Here is a 13,745-nt window from a genome sequence, read left to right on the forward strand (position 1 = left end):
GCCAGTCCTGTCCCTGACACTGCAGGCAGACCCCTGCTCCCCCTCCTCTCACCCAGCACTTGCAAGTAACAGGTGGAACCCAGTCCCTGCCAATGGCCCAGTCTCCACCCCCCTCCTGAGGCCTGGCTTCCCTCTCCTTCCACCCACCCCCAAGCTTGGTCAGCTTTAAATCTTGACCTCTCGGTACCCTTGAGGCTTCTCAAAGGGGAAGGAGCAAGGGTAGAAGGGAGGAGGGGGGCCGGAGGCTCAAGCCCCCGACCATGTAAGGGAAACTCAGGCCCCAGCAGAGAGCACGGGACTGGGAGGAGGGGAGCTCAAGGAGGGCCCCGCCTCTCCGGTGAGGGACACTTAATGCCTGACCAGGGAGGGGTGGGGGCCGGGAGGCTAAGATTACTGGAATTCTGCCCCCTTCAGCGGTTTTTATATTTGCCCTGTGCAGGCCTTCCCACGTCTCCAGGCCCCTGGCATAGGAAGATGTGTCTTTCTAGGCCTACTTCCCTCCACCAGATACCCAAGTCCCCACCCTGGGAAGCTTGGTGACAGGGAGGGCGGGTGGGCTGAAGACTCCGGTACCCCATCACAGGGCTGTCCTGCCACGGTGGCAGTTTGGAGTCAGCGCCATGAATGTCTATAAATATCGCTTCAGTTTGGGTGACAGGGTATCCCGCCCAACTCCATTGCCGACCTCCCCCCTCCTCCGTCAGCTTCCTCTGGCACCGGAGGAGGAACCTTGGGGACAGGGAAAGGAAAGCAGTCAAACCCCACCCCCAGGACCATCCTTGGGACCAGGCGGGATGAGGCTGGGAGGCAGTTGGCTTACTTGGAGGCCTCTAAGTCTGGTGGGGCATCTGCCGTGTTCCCCAGGAAGTTTCCTTTGTGGACCCCTTCCTTCTGTGCACATCCCTTGCCCTCCCCCTCCCTGTTTTCTCAGCTCTCTGCTGTGTATGGCTTCCCCCCCGCCGCCCCCCACCCACCCCCAGAGCCTTGTTTCCTGCAGACTCCCCTTCTCTGCTGCCGTCTCCCCAGCTCGCTCACCGTGGCTTCCTGCCTTCCCCAGATACTCAGACCAGGGCCCATCAGGCTTCTGATGTGCTTCCCATCCACGCCGTGTGGACCTGCTATGCCTGCACCCTCTGCCGCTGCTGCTCCGCCCTCTCTGCCTGTGTCTGTCCTTCTCACACTTCCCTCTCCTGCTTCTCACTCCACCTTTTGTCTGGGTTGACATTGATTTTCTCAATTCCCATATTTTCCTCCTGTTTCTTGATGCCTTCTCCGGCTGTTCCACTTTGTTCTCCACCACGGACGTAGGTCTGTGAGACTTACCCTGTTTTCTCTAGTTCTTTTCTTGCCTGTCCCTCCTCACCTTTCTCCCTCGTGTTTCCCTCTCTGTTTTGCTCTCTCCTGGCCTCAGTTTTAGTTTCTCGTTAGATGACAGGATTGTCCCTGATTTTCCCTGTGTCATTCAGGGTACATTTATTGAGCACATACTGTGTGCCCAGACCTCCCCTCGCCAGGCTCACAGCCTGGTTGGGAGAAAAACATTCAGCAGGGGGGACAATTGGAGTGAGTGTTAGAGGGAGATGCTTGCTTGGGTGACAGGAGCACAACCCGGGTGACCTCCCTGAGACCTGAAGGATGAGGTGAGATCATCAAAGACTGAAACCCAGTCTTAGGAAGAAAGAAAACTCCCATCTCAACTGACTTCACTCTCCTCTCGTCTCTCCACAGTGGGGGACAAAGTTCCTGCAGATATCCGAATCCTCACCATCAAGTCCACCACCCTCCGGGTCGACCAGTCCATCCTGACAGGTCTGCTGGCCAGGGTCAGGGGATGCATCAAAGGGGAGGGGGATGAGCATTTGATGAGGGAAGAGCTGAGTGGACAGACAGGGATGAAAGGGGACCCTCAGCAGTAGGGCCCCCTCCTGGCCCCGTAGTGGCAGCGACATCAAACCTGCTCAGCTTTGCCCACTGCCTAAGCCTGGAACACAAGGGGTCATGGGAAATGGCGGGATGTTTGTCCCCATTTCCAGATGGCCATCAACCCGTCCCTTGCACACGGGCATACGGACACGCTCACCCAGAGAACTATCCTGCCTCCTCAGAAGCCCCCAGCTGAGGAAGCAGAGGTTCTGGGATAGGATGCAGGGTTCAGATACACTTAAACCCTCAGCTGCTTCTCCTTTTGTCCTGGGAGAGAGAAGGTGAAGAGCCAGTGAGCATGCTCCATGGTCCAAGGAGGCAGGGTGGGCTGGCCCAGGGTGATTGCCTGAGCTCCTGCCATTCAGGTGAAGGAGGCAAGGTCCCAAGGGTGGGGGCCTCTCCCTCCCAGGAACGTGCTCTCCAGTTGACTGCGCACTTCCACATACGTCAGCTTGTTTGACTTTCACCAAGACCTTGCTCTGAAGTGTACACATCCTTGTCCCCATTTTACAGAAGAGCAAACCAAGGCTAAGTGATCCAAAGCCATGCTGCTTGTGAGTGGTCAGGCTGGGACTGGGGTCAAGGTCTTTTCACTCTAAGTGCAGTGGGTTTCCCATCTGCCGCCAGGGCCTTCCTCCAGAGTCCAGACTTCCTCCAGGATTGTTGCTTGGTCCTTACCAGGCCCTGTCCCGCCAAGCAGAGAGTTGGTGGGGGAAGTATGGGAGAACGACATGATGTCATCTGAAAACCCCTCTGCCCCTTCTCCACAGGCGAGTCTGTCTCTGTCATCAAGCACACAGAACCTGTTCCTGACCCCCGAGCTGTCAACCAGGATAAGAAGAACATGCTCTTCTCGGTGAGGCCCCCAGAGCCAGCTGTCGTGCGCTCAAGCTGGGGGCCCTGGTCTGGGAGAGACGTGGTGGTGTGGGAAGAGATGAGACCCACAGCTGGGGGGATGCGGCACGAGGGGGGTCACCTGACTCCCTGCCTCTTCTTCCCCCTCCAAGGGCACCAACATTGCAGCTGGTAAGGCCATAGGCATCGTGGCCTCTACTGGTGTGAACACTGAGATTGGGAAGATCCGTGACCAAATGGCCGCGACAGAGCAGGACAAGACCCCTCTGCAGCAGAAGCTGGATGAGTTTGGGGAGCAGCTCTCCAAGGTCATCTCCATCATCTGCGTGGCCGTGTGGCTCATCAACATTGGTCACTTCAACGATCCCATCCATGGGGGCTCCTGGATCCGTGGTGCCATCTACTACTTTAAGATTGCCGTGGCCCTCGCTGTGGCTGCAATCCCAGAAGGTAGGGCAACCTCTCTTTTTCCTCCCATTCGCTAATCTCATCTGCAGAGATCCTTTATCCAAATAAGGTAACATTTACGAGTTCCAGGGATTGGGACCCGATACCTTTGGGAGCTGCTCTTCAGCCCACCCCACTAGGTCTCTCCCTCCCTCCCCCAGTGTCGTTCCCTCACCCCCTCGCCTTCCTCGCCACAGGCCTTCCCGCAGTCATCACCACCTGCCTGGCCCTGGGCACCCGCCGGATGGCAAAGAAGAATGCGATTGTGAGGAGCCTGCCCTCCGTGGAGACGCTGGGCTGCACCTCCGTCATCTGTTCCGACAAGACAGGCACCCTCACCACGAACCAGATGTCTGTCTGCAAGGTCAGGGAGGGGTGGCAACTCCCACTTAGATGGGAGGTGAAATGAGCCCTCCACAGTTGCGGTTACCCCTTCATCGTGGGTAGCTTTTCATTTGGGCCTGAGAAAGAAATGCTTAGATGGCACAGAGAGTGCCATCCTGCCAGCTATGAGAGGGAGCAGAGAAGCCCCCCTGGCCCAGGCAGGCAGCTCCCTGCAGCCTCTGTCCGTGGGCTAGATGCTGCCCTGTGTTATCTCTAATCCCCCACAGCAGCCCTTCAGGGGAAGGTCTTGTTTACCCAGTTTTCCCGAAAAGGAAACTGAGGCTCTAGGAGATTCAGTGCACAGTTAATAAGGAGCAGAATTGAGTTTCAAACCCAAGTCTGTCTGGCCCTAGAGTGCCTGCCTGTGCACCAGGCTACCCTCCAGAATGGTCATCCATGACAGGGCCCGGGAAGCCCAGCCACGCGAATCCTAAAACAGCATTTCTTGGACCAGGGCCCTTGATCTTTTCCGTGCCTTGGACTCTTTTTTTTATATATATATATAAATTTATTTATTTGTTTATTTATTTTTGGCTGCATTGGGTCTTCATTGCTGCGCGTGGGCTTTCTCTAGTTGCGGAGAGCAAGGGCTACTCTTCCTTGCGGTGCGTGGGGTTCTCGTTGTGGTGGCTTCTCGCGGAGCACGGGCTCTAGGCTCACGGGCTTCAGTAGTTGTGGCACGCAGGCTCAGTAGTTGTGGCTCGTGGGCTCTAGAGCGCAGGCTTAGTAGTTGTGGCGCATGGGCTTAGTTGCTCTGCGGCATGTGGGATCTTCCCAGACCAGGGCAGTAATCCATGTCCCCTGCATTGGCAGGCAGATTCTTAACCACTGCGCCACCAGGGAAGTCCCACCTTGGACTCTTTGGCAGTCTGGATCTCTACATTTAATATTTTCCATGTATAAAATAAAACGCACAGGATTCTGTTTCTAAAATACATCGGATTGGGAATTCCCTGGTGGTCCAGTGGTTAGGACTTGGTTCTTCCACTGCCGTGAGCCCGGGTTCGATCCCTGGTCAGGGGACTAAGATCCTGCTAGCCACACAGTGCGGCCAAAAACATAAATTAAATAAAATACTTTGGACTGGGCTTCCCTGGTGCTGCAGTGCTTAAGAATCCGCCTGCCAACGCAGGGGACATGGGTTCAAGCCCTGGTCCGGGAAGATCCCACATGCCGCTGAGCAGCTAAGCCCGTGTGCCACAACTACTGAGTCTGCGCTCTACAGCCCACAAACCACAACGACTGAGCACACGTGCCGCAACTACTGAAGCCCACGCCCCTAGAGCTCATGCTCCTCAACAAGAGAAGCCACCGCAATGAGAAGCCCACGCACCACAACGAAGAGTAGACCCCGCTCTCTGCAACTAGAGAGAAGCCCAAGCGCAGCGATGAAGACCCAACGCAACCAAAAAAATAAAAATAGATAATAAAATAAATAAATTTTTTAAAACTATGCATTTAAAAAATAAATAAATTGAGTGTCTCTATTAAAAAAAATACATTGGATTACAGAGGAAGCCAATGATTGAAATACAGCAGTCAAAATATTTTAAAAACAGATTTGTACGTATAGCTGATTCACTTCCTTATACAGCAGAAACTAACACAACATTGTAAAGCAATTATACTCCAATAAAGATGTTAAAAAAAAACACAGATTTGTGATTTGGTAAAACGTATGCTTCTTTATTAATGTATTAAGTAGCAAGTCCAGCAGTGGGTCTCATAATTGCCATAACGCTGAATCAGTGATGAGCGTAAATGCTATTTTGAGAGCCCTGCAACAATACAATGTGACAAGAGAGTATTTGTGATTATATTGGTGGCCAAGTCACAGGTTTTGCTAATATTAATGTGGTCCATTGCCCCCATTCATAATTGGATGGAAATGCTAAATGTCAGAGAGAAAATAAAAGATGTAATTTTTGTTTCGCCATCAAAGTTCACAGACACCCTTGGTCTGGGGTGTCATCCATGGACCCCAGGCAAAGAACCCCTGACCTAAACAGAGTTCTCTGGAATAGCATGTTTGTGAAATAGAAATTGATGTCCTAAGAATCAAGGGTTGTGTGGTCAGACCAGGCCGAGAAAGGCTGTACCACATGCCTGCTGGCATTTGAAAGCCTCGGAGAAGGCTGACCATAGAGAGGGTGGATTTCAGTCAGTTTAAACGAGTTTGCCAAACTTACCTGGCCACAGAACTATTTTATCCTGGAGCACATCTTAGCCCCATCCCTTCCATGCGTGCTCTGGCTCAGAGTGGGCTGCTCCCCTCTGCTCTGTGTGATCTACATCCCTCCAAAGCACAGGCTTCAAAGCCAGACCACTGGTCTTGTGTCATGTTTCATAAAAATGAATTAATTGCCCACATTTGAAAAGTCAAGGGATATCATAGGAAAATAACCTGAATTTCTAATTCTTCCTGCAAAACTGGAAGATCTGGCCACAAGAGGCTGGAGCTGTAGATGGGCCATGTACTGACAGGTAGACTGGTGGCCACCACACCTTGTGATGCACGTCTTATTTTACTAATTGATCTGGAAGAACCTCCAGCATGGCCTTTTGTTTTAAGGCATGAACACAGAACATAGAGAATGATTTGCAAGGGAGTGGTGTGAGAGGGGAGGAAAAGGGAGGAAAAGGGAAGGACGAATCAGGGGATGATGGTGGGAAGTTGGGTAAGTCCTAGCAGATGGCCGGGTAGAGGGACACTTGGGGCACGGGCCCCCTCGGTGCAGACTGCCTTCGGGGATGGGGAGAGTTAAACATCTGTGTGCATGCCCTTCTCCTCTGCAGATGTTCATCATCGAAAAGGTGGACGGGGACACCTGCCTTCTGAACAAGTTCTCTATCACTGGCTCCACTTATGCTCCAGAAGGAGAGGTGTAAGTTCCCCCAAAGTCGTCTTCCCAGTTCCTCGTGCCCCTCCCCACCACACACACACACACACACACATCCTCTCTCCCTGGGGCCTCCCTCTAGTTTTGTCTTCCTGTTTCTCTCTTGTTCCTTCCCCAACCTTATTCTCTCTCCCACCTGATCTCCAAGTTAGTTGCCATCTCCTTGCTGCATTCCCTGTGCTCTCTCTGCATCTCATTCCCTATCTTCTCTACCTGTCTCTTTCCCTCCCTTCCCCCCCGCCGGGCCGCCAGCTTGAAGAATGATAAGCCAGTCCGGACAGGGCAGTATGATGGGCTGGTGGAGCTAGCCACCATTTGTGCCCTCTGCAATGACTCCTCCTTGGACTTCAATGAGGTAACCTCTCCACTCCTGAAGCCGCCCCTCCTTCCCCCTCCAGCTGGCTCAGAGTCCAGGCCGCAAGGAAGGGCTCAGGGGAAGGGGGTCCCTTGTACCAAGCCCTCTCCTGGGTGTAAGGGGAAGAGAGTGGCTTGCTCCCTTCCCGTTGTAGGCGGAAGGTGGGCATGATAGATGGGAGCACGGGGCTGAGAGCCCAGGGCACCTACTTCCTCTTCCTCCTCTGCCCTCTCAGGCCAAAGGTGCTTATGAGAAGGTGGGCGAGGCCACCGAGACTGCGCTCACCACCCTGGTAGAGAAGATGAATGTATTCAACACTGAACTGAGAAACCTCTCGAAGGTGGAGAGGGCCAACGCCTGCAACTTGGTGAGTCTAGGCCTCCCTCCCACGGTCCTTCTCCAGCCCACGCTGTACAGGCCAGGACCTAAGGAACCTCAGGAGACAGGGCCCCCCACCCCCACCCGGGTCAGGCTGGTCAGGGCCTTGTGCCCCATGCTGGGACCCAGCCGGCACAGGCAGAGCCTCTCCACAGCTTTCCTTGGCAAGGCTGACTTGGGGTAGGACCTACGGCACCTGCACTTACACTGCTCTTCCTGGTGCCCGGTTGCAGCATCCCTGGAAGAATTTAAGATCACTTTTCCTTTCGTGTCCCTAGTTGAAAGGGACAGAGCTGGACACAGAAACCACAAGTGACCCATCCTGGGACAGCCCCAATTTCAACTATTACCCATTGTCTCTAGAAACACACTTGTTTTTATCAGATCACAATACCTGATTTAAGATTTGGGAAATATGACTGCCTCGTATGCCTCTGCTTCCCCGTGTCCAGGTGAACAAGCCCAATTCTGTGACTATCACTCCAAGTTCTTGCTATTAATATTTACTGAATGTCTATATTGAATTCCTCTGGGGTATTATATTATATTCCCCACACCGCTCATTCCTTTCTTTTCCATATAGGCAAGATGCTCATTGCTGCTTTATTTAATATGACAAAAATAATGAAAACAACCTAAGTATTTATCAATACAGGATTCATTTCAAAAATTTACAAATGATAATAAAAACATGAAATTATTTTTAATTTTATTTATTGTTTTTATTTTTGTTTTGTGGAGAAACATCTAGAATGCATTTGGCACATTCACTTTTATGGAGTGCTTAGTACTACGTGCCAGGTACCAGCTCTCCATTGTCTAGCAACATACGTCTGTAGACTCACACATGTGGTTGTCTACATTTAAATGATTACATAAAAGTAAAAACTCAGTTCTTCAGTTGCACTAATCACATTCCCCAGGCTCAGTAGCCGTTGTTCGATTGCACCGTATTGAACCATCCAGATTATTAAACATTCCCATCATCACGGAAGGTTCTCTCGGACAGTGCCACACTACGCCATCCTGTTTCTATTGTGCTTTAACCTGAACATAGTAAGACGGTGGCAGCACTAGCCTTGGAATTCTCTCCATTTCTGCTGTAGGCAGCAGACTTAGTTTTATCTCAGACTCAGCTTGGGGTCTGCTCTGACCTCCAGATCCTTTTTGACTATGTTTTAAGGGGTCTGGGACTCTTCCCTTCTAGCATAGCATCATCACTCTTTCTCCACTGGTCTCATATCTGGCCTCTCCCTCCCTGTCTCCTCTCTCTCAGGTGATCCGCCAGCTAATGAAGAAGGAATTCACCCTGGAGTTCTCCCGGGACAGAAAGTCCATGTCTGTCTATTGCTCTCCAGCAAAATCCCGGGCTGCTGTGGGCAACAAAATGTTTGTCAAGGTCAGGAATCTGAGTGCGCCTCAGGCCCCCTTCTTCCCAGTCCTGAACCCTCCTCTCTTCTCCCTGCCCCGCTCACCGTGCACTGGAAGGAACAGTAGTCTCTGAATACTGTTCTGTTCTCCTAGGGTGCCCCAGAGGGGGTCATCGATCGCTGTAACTACGTGCGAGTCGGCACCACTCGGGTGCCCATGACAGGGCCGGTGAAGGAGACGATTCTGTCGGTAATCAAGGAGTGGGGCACTGGCCGGGACACCCTGCGCTGCCTGGCCCTGGCCACCCGGGACACCCCCCCAAAGCGAGAGGAGATGGTCCTGGATGACTCTTCCAGGTTCATGGAGTACGAGGTGAGCAGACGGAAGCATCCCCTTGTCCCGGAGTCACCTGCCTCACCCCTTCCGCCACCCTTGTCATTTCCTACTTCGTCACGGGGCCTAGAATCACAGGACGTTAGAGTTTGAGAGAACCTTAGGAATAATCCAGTCCAGGGCTACTTGGCGTGTGGTCTGTGGACCCATCTGAGATGAGGTGAGGTGCTTGCTCCAGAACAGAAGCCAGCCAGGTACACTCGGGTTTAGCTGACATGTTTCCACAGTGAGGTTTTCTAAGGACGTGCATCAACCTGCATTCTGGCACTAGCTCTTTATCTCGTAGTGGACCTGCTCTCTGAATAGCACCAAAGCCCTCTCCATTTTATAAAGGGAATGGTGTGGCCTGTCAGGTAACACAGATTCGCTCAAAGTTGTAGACCAAGTGAGCAGCCCTGCTGAAAGAAGAAACTACGTCCCTCACTTCCAGTTCGAGTTCTTTCTACGAAAGACACGATCTGCCACCTACAATGGGCCTGGCACCGCCAGGCCTGCAGGCACCGCCAGGCCTGCAGGCACACACGTGAACATTTCCCACCCCTGAGCTTTGAGGCCCCACTGAGGTTTAAACACCAGGCCCAGGGACAGCTCTCCCCTCAGCTCCCCCCCAGCTTCCTCCTTGACCCTGTCGCTCTCTTCTCTGTCTCCCCAGACGGACCTGACATTTGTTGGCGTGGTGGGCATGCTGGACCCGCCCCGCAAGGAGGTCACAGGCTCTATCCTCCTGTGCCGTGATGCTGGCATCCGAGTGATCATGATCACTGGGGACAACAAGGGCACAGCCATTGCCATCTGCCGACGAATTGGCATCTTCGAGGAGAACGAGGATGTGGCTGACCGAGCCTACACTGGCCGGGAGTTTGATGACCTGCCCCTGACCATGCAGCGAGAGGCCTGCAAACGCGCCTGCTGCTTTGCCCGCGTGGAGCCCTCCCACAAGTCGAAGATTGTGGAGTATCTGCAGTCCTACGATGAGATCACGGCGATGGTGAGAAGACTGGCACAGGGCGGTCTGCTTAGTGTCTATTGAGATGACCGTCTTGGGGAGCTGGGGACCGAGGGAGGATGGGGCTGAGCAGGGGCCCTGGCGAGATGCGCGGAGGGGAGGGATTCGGGCCCCGATGGAAGAGTCTCAAGGAGGGTACGAGGAAGGGGCTGGTGCCCACCTTCTCTCCCTCCCCACAGACAGGTGATGGTGTCAACGACGCCCCTGCCCTGAAGAAGGCGGAGATCGGCATCGCCATGGGATCCGGCACCGCCGTGGCCAAGTCGGCGTCCGAGATGGTGCTGGCCGACGACAACTTCTCCACCATCGTGGCCGCCGTGGAGGAGGGCCGCGCCATCTACAACAACATGAAGCAATTCATCCGCTACCTCATCTCCTCCAACGTGGGGGAGGTGGTCTGGTGAGCAGCCGGGAAGGGCATCTAGGAGGAACTCGGGGCTGCTGGGGGTGACCACAGGCCTGGGAGGCAAGACACACGCGTGACCTCCTCCTTCTGGCAGCATCTTCCTGACAGCTGCCCTGGGGCTGCCTGAGGCCCTGATCCCCGTGCAGCTGCTGTGGGTGAACCTGGTGACAGACGGGCTCCCGGCCACAGCCCTGGGCTTCAACCCCCCAGACCTGGACATCATGGACCGGCCCCCCCGGAGCCCCAAGGAGCCACTCATCAGTGGCTGGCTCTTCTTCCGCTACATGGCAATTGGGGGTGAGCAGGACGAGACCCCACACCCCTTCCCGACCCTCAGGGCTGATCCCCTCTCTGGGACACCAGCTCCCCCACAGCAGCCACTGCGGTGGGCCCTCTTCCTCCAGCCGCTGTTCACGGCCAGGAGGCCCTCTCAACTCCTCCCGTCTCCCCAGCCCTGGGCCCCCAACTCCCATTTTCTCTCCACCACAGGCTACGTGGGTGCAGCCACGGTGGGAGCAGCAGCCTGGTGGTTCCTATACGCTGAGGACGGGCCTCACATCACCTACAGCCAGCTGGTAGGGCAGCACGGAGGGAGGTGGGAGGAGGCGAGGGGAGCAGGAGGGTGGTGTGGAGGCTTTTACGGGACCCCGGCGTCTCCCCTCTCCTCCTGCAGACTCACTACATGAAGTGTACGGAGCACAACCCTGACTTTGAGGGTGTGGATTGTGAGGTCTTTGAGGCCCCCGAGCCCATGACCATGGCCTTGTCCGTGCTGGTTACCATCGAGATGTGCAATGCTCTCAACAGGTGGGGTCTGCGCTCCCTCCCTCTGCGGCCATCTGGAGGCCACCCTCCCCCTGCTTACCGCTTCTCTCCCCTTGTGCCTCCACCCCTGGCTCCGCCCGGCCGCCCCCTTGCAGCCTGTCTGAGAACCAGTCCCTCCTGCGGATGCCGCCCTGGGTGAACATCTGGCTGCTGGGCTCCATCTGCCTCTCCATGTCCCTCCACTTCCTCATCCTCTACGTGGACCCTCTGCCGGTGAGCCTTCTTCTGGCCAGGGGCCGCCTGCCCCCCCCACCCCCACCCACAGGGTCCGCGACCACGACCCCTGCCAGAGGGAGGAGGGCGGGGTCAGGCTGAGGCAGTGGCAGCTCCTGGGCTCCTTCTCACTGCCCTTCCCGCCTCCTCCCAGATGATCTTCAAGCTGCAGGCCCTGGACCTGCCCCATTGGCTCATGGTCTTCAAGATCTCGTTACCAGTCATCGGGCTCGACGAACTCCTGAAGTTCATTGCTCGGAACTACCTGGAGGGTAAGAGCGCGCCGCCCCCAGCCCTGTCAGCCCCTGGGCCCTGACACAGCCCCTCCCTCCAGGCCGCGAAGGCACCTGCCCCGCTTCCTTGTCAGGTGGGTGAGTTCCCGGAGCCCCGGCAGGCCCCGTGTCCTCCGCCGAGGGGTGCACCCGGCCCCTGCCCCCGCCTTTGCCCGCTCCTCCGAGCCCGTCTCCTTGGCGCCCCAAAGCCTCCTCAGCCCTCTTGGTCCCCTGCGCCCACCTCCCTCCCTCGATAACGGTTGTCTCTCTGTCCTCTCTGGCCATAGGATAACCCATTTCCCCCTCCTCCATCTCTCTGAGCCGTGTCACAGGTATCACCCCCCCTTCTTGCCCGTGCCCTAGCTGCTGTGCCCCTCTGCCCACCCCCTCTCCCCCTCAGGCGGCGCCGGGGTCACGTGCCCTCACAGCTCCACCTGGAGCCACCACCACCGCCGCCACTGCCGCGCTTCCAAGTGGGGCTGGGCTGCTGCCCTTACTCTGCGGGGGCGGCACTGCCCAGCCCCGGGCACCACTGTCTGCTGGGCTGCGCTGCGTCGCGCTGGCTGGCCGCTGAGCCATGTGCCGCTGGGGCTGCAGTGGCTGGGGGGAGTGGGGGCTGGGGACACAGGTGAGTGGGGGGTGGCGGGGGGCCTCCAGGTGAGTGTGCTGGGGGACTGGGACAGGTAGGGAGCTGGGAGGGACTTCTCCTCTCCTGTGCCGCCCCGCCACCAGTCTCATCCTCCCCCTTTTCCTTCCAGATCCACAAGATGAAAGAAGGAAGTAACCAGTCCTTTTGCCCTCCCTTCCCCACCCTGATAGTGACGCGTCTTCAGCCAGAGCTGTGGCACAGGCCTCCACCACGTGCCCCCCAGCCCGACATTCTTGTTTATAAACATAATGTCCCCTTCATGTCTCCTTCCCCCTCAGCAACCGCCCCCCCCCTTTTGCCCTTGTAAAACCTCCCCTCCCCGACCCCGTGGGGCTTGCAGGGACAAGGCGACCGATTGAGCTGAGCTGCTTATTTATTGAAAATAAATGACAGAAAAATCTGGCCTTGTCTCTGTGCACACCTTGGGGCCTGGTTCGGGCCCCTGGGGACAAGCATCTTAGTGTCATGCAGTCCAGGAAGCAGCCACCTGTCCCAGGGCGTGTGTGTGGAGGGACCCGGGGACACGACCCAGGGCTCCCGGCCACCACTCACAGCTCGGCTGTGCCTGGGGAAGGGGACGGAGGTAACAGGCATGGCTGTTAGGCTGGGTGGGGGCGGGGGCGGGAGGCTTGGAGCCCAGGAGGCAGCATGGCAGCCAGAAAGCCACAGGGCTGAGCCTGCCCCTCTGGTTTCCAGAGGGGCTTGGGACCCTCACCCAGGTGTCATCTTTGGAAGCAGAAGACCCAGCCGCCCCTGGGAGGAGGCGCTGGAGGGACAGGGCAGCGGTGGCCCCATCACCTCAACCCCAGGCTTGGAGAGAGTGAAGACTCCATCCTGAGACCCCCAAAGCCTCGGCCTCACGGTTCAGGAGTGGAGAAAGATGGTCTCCCCCCAGGGTGGGCGGTGCTGGCCCCTCAGGTGTCCTTGATGTCCCCGACGTCCCTGAGGGGCGCCTCGTCCATGATGCTGCGCACTTGCTCCAGACTCTCTGCCTGGCGGATCCGTTCCAGGCGTACCTGTGGGGGCCGGCAAGGGAGGCAAAGGGCCCTTGGTGGGAAAATGCAGCCTCCACCCCATCGGCCAGCCCCCTGAGGGGCAAGAGCACGGGACCAGTGTACCCGTGTACCTCACCTCTCCCAACCCCCAGTGAAAACGGTTCAAGGGAAGAAATGGATCCCAAGAGAGCAGCCTGAGGAAGGGTGGGCAGGGGCAGGTGGAAGTGACGTGATGAGCACGGGGCACGTCGGCGTGCCAGGCCCTGGGCCACGGGCTTCACACCACCGACAAAGATGGAAGCAGATCTTCAATGTTTTTTTTTTTTTTTTTTTCCTTGCGTTATGCGGGCCTCTCACTGCTGTGGCCTCTCCC

The 13,745-nt window shown here is 56.2% G+C and overlaps 2 protein-coding genes across 6 annotated transcripts in view; one reads left to right on the plus strand and one right to left on the minus strand.

Annotated features, from left to right (window-relative positions):
• Positions 1–12,822, plus strand: part of ATP2A1 (ATPase sarcoplasmic/endoplasmic reticulum Ca2+ transporting 1) — a 16,496-nt gene extending 3,674 nt beyond the window's left edge. Inside the window, exons 6-23 of one of the 2 annotated variants that reach the window (XM_007452811.1) lie at positions 1,729–1,809; positions 2,694–2,779; positions 2,931–3,228; positions 3,423–3,589; positions 6,406–6,494; positions 6,762–6,864; positions 7,100–7,231; positions 8,519–8,641; positions 8,767–8,985; positions 9,659–9,994; positions 10,192–10,412; positions 10,513–10,715; positions 10,908–10,993; positions 11,092–11,225; positions 11,339–11,456; positions 11,611–11,728; positions 12,016–12,060; positions 12,487–12,822. In XM_007452811.1, coding sequence (XP_007452873.1) covers positions 1,729–1,809; positions 2,694–2,779; positions 2,931–3,228; positions 3,423–3,589; positions 6,406–6,494; positions 6,762–6,864; positions 7,100–7,231; positions 8,519–8,641; positions 8,767–8,985; positions 9,659–9,994; positions 10,192–10,412; positions 10,513–10,715; positions 10,908–10,993; positions 11,092–11,225; positions 11,339–11,456; positions 11,611–11,728; positions 12,016–12,020 — 2,519 coding nt within the window. In that variant the 3' untranslated portion in view covers positions 12,021–12,060; positions 12,487–12,822. The remainder of the gene's footprint in view (positions 1–1,728; positions 1,810–2,693; positions 2,780–2,930; positions 3,229–3,422; positions 3,590–6,405; positions 6,495–6,761; positions 6,865–7,099; positions 7,232–8,518; positions 8,642–8,766; positions 8,986–9,658; positions 9,995–10,191; positions 10,413–10,512; positions 10,716–10,907; positions 10,994–11,091; positions 11,226–11,338; positions 11,457–11,610; positions 11,729–12,015; positions 12,061–12,486) is intronic. The other variant, XM_007452810.1, reaches the window with a different exon arrangement.
• The window catches only part of RABEP2 (rabaptin, RAB GTPase binding effector protein 2), an 11,974-nt gene continuing 10,961 nt past the window's right edge, over positions 12,733–13,745 (minus strand). For 2 of the 4 annotated variants that reach the window (XM_007452808.1, XM_007452807.1), the window contains one exon: positions 12,984–13,393. In XM_007452808.1, coding sequence (XP_007452870.1) covers positions 13,292–13,393 — 102 coding nt within the window. In that variant the 3' untranslated portion in view covers positions 12,984–13,291. Of the gene's footprint in view, positions 13,394–13,745 lie in introns of all 4 variants that reach the window. The other 2 variants (XM_007452806.1, XM_007452809.1) reach the window with 2 other exon arrangements.

The sequence above is a fragment of the Lipotes vexillifer genome, unplaced genomic scaffold (genome assembly GCF_000442215.2).
Source record: "Lipotes vexillifer unplaced genomic scaffold, Lipotes_vexillifer_v1.1 scaffold426, whole genome shotgun sequence".
Taxonomy (NCBI): domain Eukaryota; kingdom Metazoa; phylum Chordata; class Mammalia; order Artiodactyla; family Lipotidae; genus Lipotes; species Lipotes vexillifer.